The sequence below is a fragment of the Nanorana parkeri genome, unplaced genomic scaffold, assembly GCF_000935625.1.
Source record: "Nanorana parkeri isolate BGI_ZX_2015 unplaced genomic scaffold, ASM93562v1 scaffold7, whole genome shotgun sequence".
Classification (NCBI taxonomy): domain Eukaryota; kingdom Metazoa; phylum Chordata; class Amphibia; order Anura; family Dicroglossidae; genus Nanorana; species Nanorana parkeri.
In genome coordinates this window covers 4,722,155-4,725,542 of record NW_017306275.1, presented here as the reverse complement: position 1 = coordinate 4,725,542, position 3,388 = coordinate 4,722,155, and the positions used below count along the sequence as shown (strand labels likewise).

Genomic DNA, 3,388 nt, shown 5'->3' with positions numbered 1-3,388 from the left:
TAAGTCACTCTACTGACATTGCCGATACTTGGGACTATATTTCCTTTGCGACTTTGTGCAGAGGATGGGAGAGTGCCTATGGGCACTGCCAGAGGCTCGCCAAGCCATGAAACCCCCTCTAGTGCCGAGAACTACAGGGGGCAAAGGTTTGACAGCTGATGAGCAGCCTAGACAATGCAGGGTGTAAAAAGTGTAGCTTTCATGAAAACCGCCCATATTAAGTAAAATGCTGCAAGGGAAGAAGAAAGTTGAGTGAGTGACCCCTCCCAGACAGACACTGCACGAGGTAAGCAAAATTACTGAAAAATGTGGAGCTAGAGGGGGAGAAGTTCCCAATGTAAAATCACTAAACATCAATAATTATAGTTCTAGCAACACTTGTGCCCTTCATGCTCTACCCATAATAGAACTAGTAGTTTGGGGCAGAGGTCTGACAAGTAATAAATGAACTCAAAAAACATGAGTAAAAAAAAACACATAGATATAAACTATATAATAAAAACATTTCTATTTGACATAGCGTATAAAAATACATCATGTGAATGTGAAGTGGGCATCTAAAATCTTTACATAAAAACAGAGTATAAAAAAACCAATAATATCTACTCAATGTTGCATATGCATTCCTCTACGTAGTAGTTGTCCCTCAAGGTTTAACTGTCCGGGTAGACAGTGGTGACAGAGTTTTTGTCTTCATTGTAGATCTCATCTCAATGGAAGGGAAGGAGTTTTATACAGTGGGCAGGAAATACTGTGATGGAGGAAGACCACGTCTTCAAACCATGCAGTTCATACACTTTACGGATTTGCTTCCATAGTCGATACACTCTGGCCCGACACACTCACAGCATGCGTTGTGAAACCATCGGTATTTCGATGCTCCCATAGACGTGCAGGAATTCTTGCACTGGTGGATCGACATACAGTCATCAAAGTATACCACTGTGCACATGTGCTCTGCAAAGGAAACATTGAAAAAAATTAGCCATGACTTTAATGTCAAATATCAGTCCCAAAACACCATTGTTTTGTTGTCTTTTGCAATGGTCAAACAATTTCCCCAACAAAAACAAAACTTTAAAAAAAAAAGCCTTACAAGAAATCGTTTTTATTTCTTGTGCGTTGTTGGAGCTGGTCTTGTTTTTACTGGCTCTGTCAAGACAGACCTCTGACCGCCAAATCAGTCTTGGTCGGTAGAGGACGCAGGGCAAGAGAAAGTGATTGGTTAATTGTAGCGTACAAAATAAACAAGGCAATGCATTCTAGGCTAGTCATGGCAGCCCTTTACTTTTACTGCGTTTCTTCATTTTGTTATACTTTGATAATATTCTTTATTGGACAGTGGATGTAACATTTACAGAAGGATCACAGGTGGTTAATCATTCGCTGTAATGTAAAACACATGCACCAAAAGAGTCACTGCATGATAAATATGCCCCCTAGACTTTTAATAATGGTGAACATATTAGTTTGGTGTTAGAGATACTCCACAGGGTCAGTTTGTCCCTAATACAGGGCATAATAGACAGCCCTCCACCAGGGCTTAGATTCAAATGGAAAGACAAATAGGTCAGGGTTTCAGTATTCCTTCTCAGCACACTCGGACAACAAGGACAAACAGGCACTGCCTCCAGCAGCACATCTTTAATATGCCAACTGTGGCTTCCCAGCCAGGTGAAACCTGGTGTGGAATTGTGGCCAGTAAACCCACCCTCTCTTTCCCTGACCGGACTCCAGAGCCCTAACTAGGCAGGAGTCTGTTTGCCTGTCTAAGTTGCCATCTCCTCCATCTACAATATAGGGGATAAATACAGTGCATCTACTACTGCCCCCGAGGTGTGCCAAAGAACTCCTGTAACTTGGTCAGTCACTAATTCTGGAAATTTGACTTTGCAGACAAGTACAAAAAAATACATAATAAAAAGATGACTATTTCTTTCCCTACTACTCATTAAAAGTGTTTAAATGGCAAATAGGGTGTGAGGCTACCTGGCATCCAAACATAAAAACAGCCATTAAATACAATAGTGGCTCTACCACTGGAAAATATGACCAAATCCAAGCAAAGACACTGGGCAAGGGCCAAGTACTGTGGGTGGCTGAAGCACAGCAGCACGCAGAGCTCATGTATAAGTTTAGGATCGTGCAAAAACAAAGACTGTGCAATGCAGGTTTTTATGAGTTTCCTGACAAACATTTATTTTCCTTCTATGACAGCTGCTCTAGAGGAAGTCCTTTTCTGACACTTCTGAAATGTTTATGTACCAAGCACTGCATCACCTCCGGAGTCACAAGTCATATTTAGAATCTAGGTTATATTAGGACATTCTGAAGAAGTAAGGCACATCTGCACAGCCTAGCAGAAGGAGGTCATATCTGGTAGAACAAATATATTGGCTATTACTCAAAGTAAATAGAAAGTTGTCATTAAAAACAGCTCTTCACAGGTTTATGAAATCTAAGTTCTGAACCAAACAATAGCTGTGCATCACCCCAAATTCTAAACATCCTAGCCTTAAAATAAAAACAAGACGTTACATTGAATTTTCAATATTAGCAAACTATCCTTCAGTGTTTTATGAAGAAGAATACTTCCTGTTGTGTTTTGGACAATATACCCAAACTTGGAATGTGATTAATCAGCCTCAGCTAATGCATTGCAGCTTCTGAACCTAAACAGTGCAGATCAACAAAAAAAATCAGAGCACACCAGCATCCTAAAGCCTAGAACAGTAACTTTCAAGTGACACTAAACTCAGGAGTTAAATCTTATAAATGCATTCAAGTACCCTAACTAGTAACAGAAATGTAACTTATTTGTGTATCACTCGGCTGTAGATCCTCAAAACATCTCTGAATTGGTGCTGACACTGTCCTTCCTTCTGGAGGGTGGCTACTTTTGTTCCCCATGGTCCCTGTGTGTGTTGTAAAGTAACCACCAGTCCAAGCTCACTACCGTGATGGACTACAATCTCACATTTAGTTTACCAATTTGTATCGAGACTGTAGTCCAACACAAGAGCGAGCTTGGAGGAGTGACTACTTTACAACACACACAGGGACCATGGGGAACAAAAGTAGCCAGCCTCCAGAAGGAAGGACAGTGTCGGCACCAATTCAGAGATGATTGGAGGATCTACAGCCGAGTAATACACAAATAAGATACATTTTTGTTAATAGTTAAGGCACTTGAATGTTTTTGTTGTTTGTAAAGATTTAACTCCCGAGTTGATTTTTGCAATGGTGTAAGATAGCTTTGCATGTATTCTTTTATCAGTGTGACATACATTCAGAAATCAGCAACAAATTACAAGCTGTAGCTTTGACTTTGGATATTTTTTTTTTTTTTTTTTTAAAAAGACCCAGAAGATGTAATCAGTAAAATACT

General features: G+C 40.1%; 1 protein-coding gene across 1 annotated transcript in view; it reads right to left on the bottom strand.

Annotated features, from left to right (window-relative positions):
* Positions 1–360: 360 nt before the first annotated feature.
* Positions 361–3,388, bottom strand: part of TWSG1 (twisted gastrulation BMP signaling modulator 1) — a 31,220-nt gene continuing 28,192 nt past the window's right edge. The window contains exon 5 of the mRNA XM_018553433.1: positions 361–957. Within this exon, the coding sequence (XP_018408935.1) occupies positions 776–957 (182 nt within the window). The 3' untranslated portion in view covers positions 361–775. The remainder of the gene's footprint in view (positions 958–3,388) is intronic.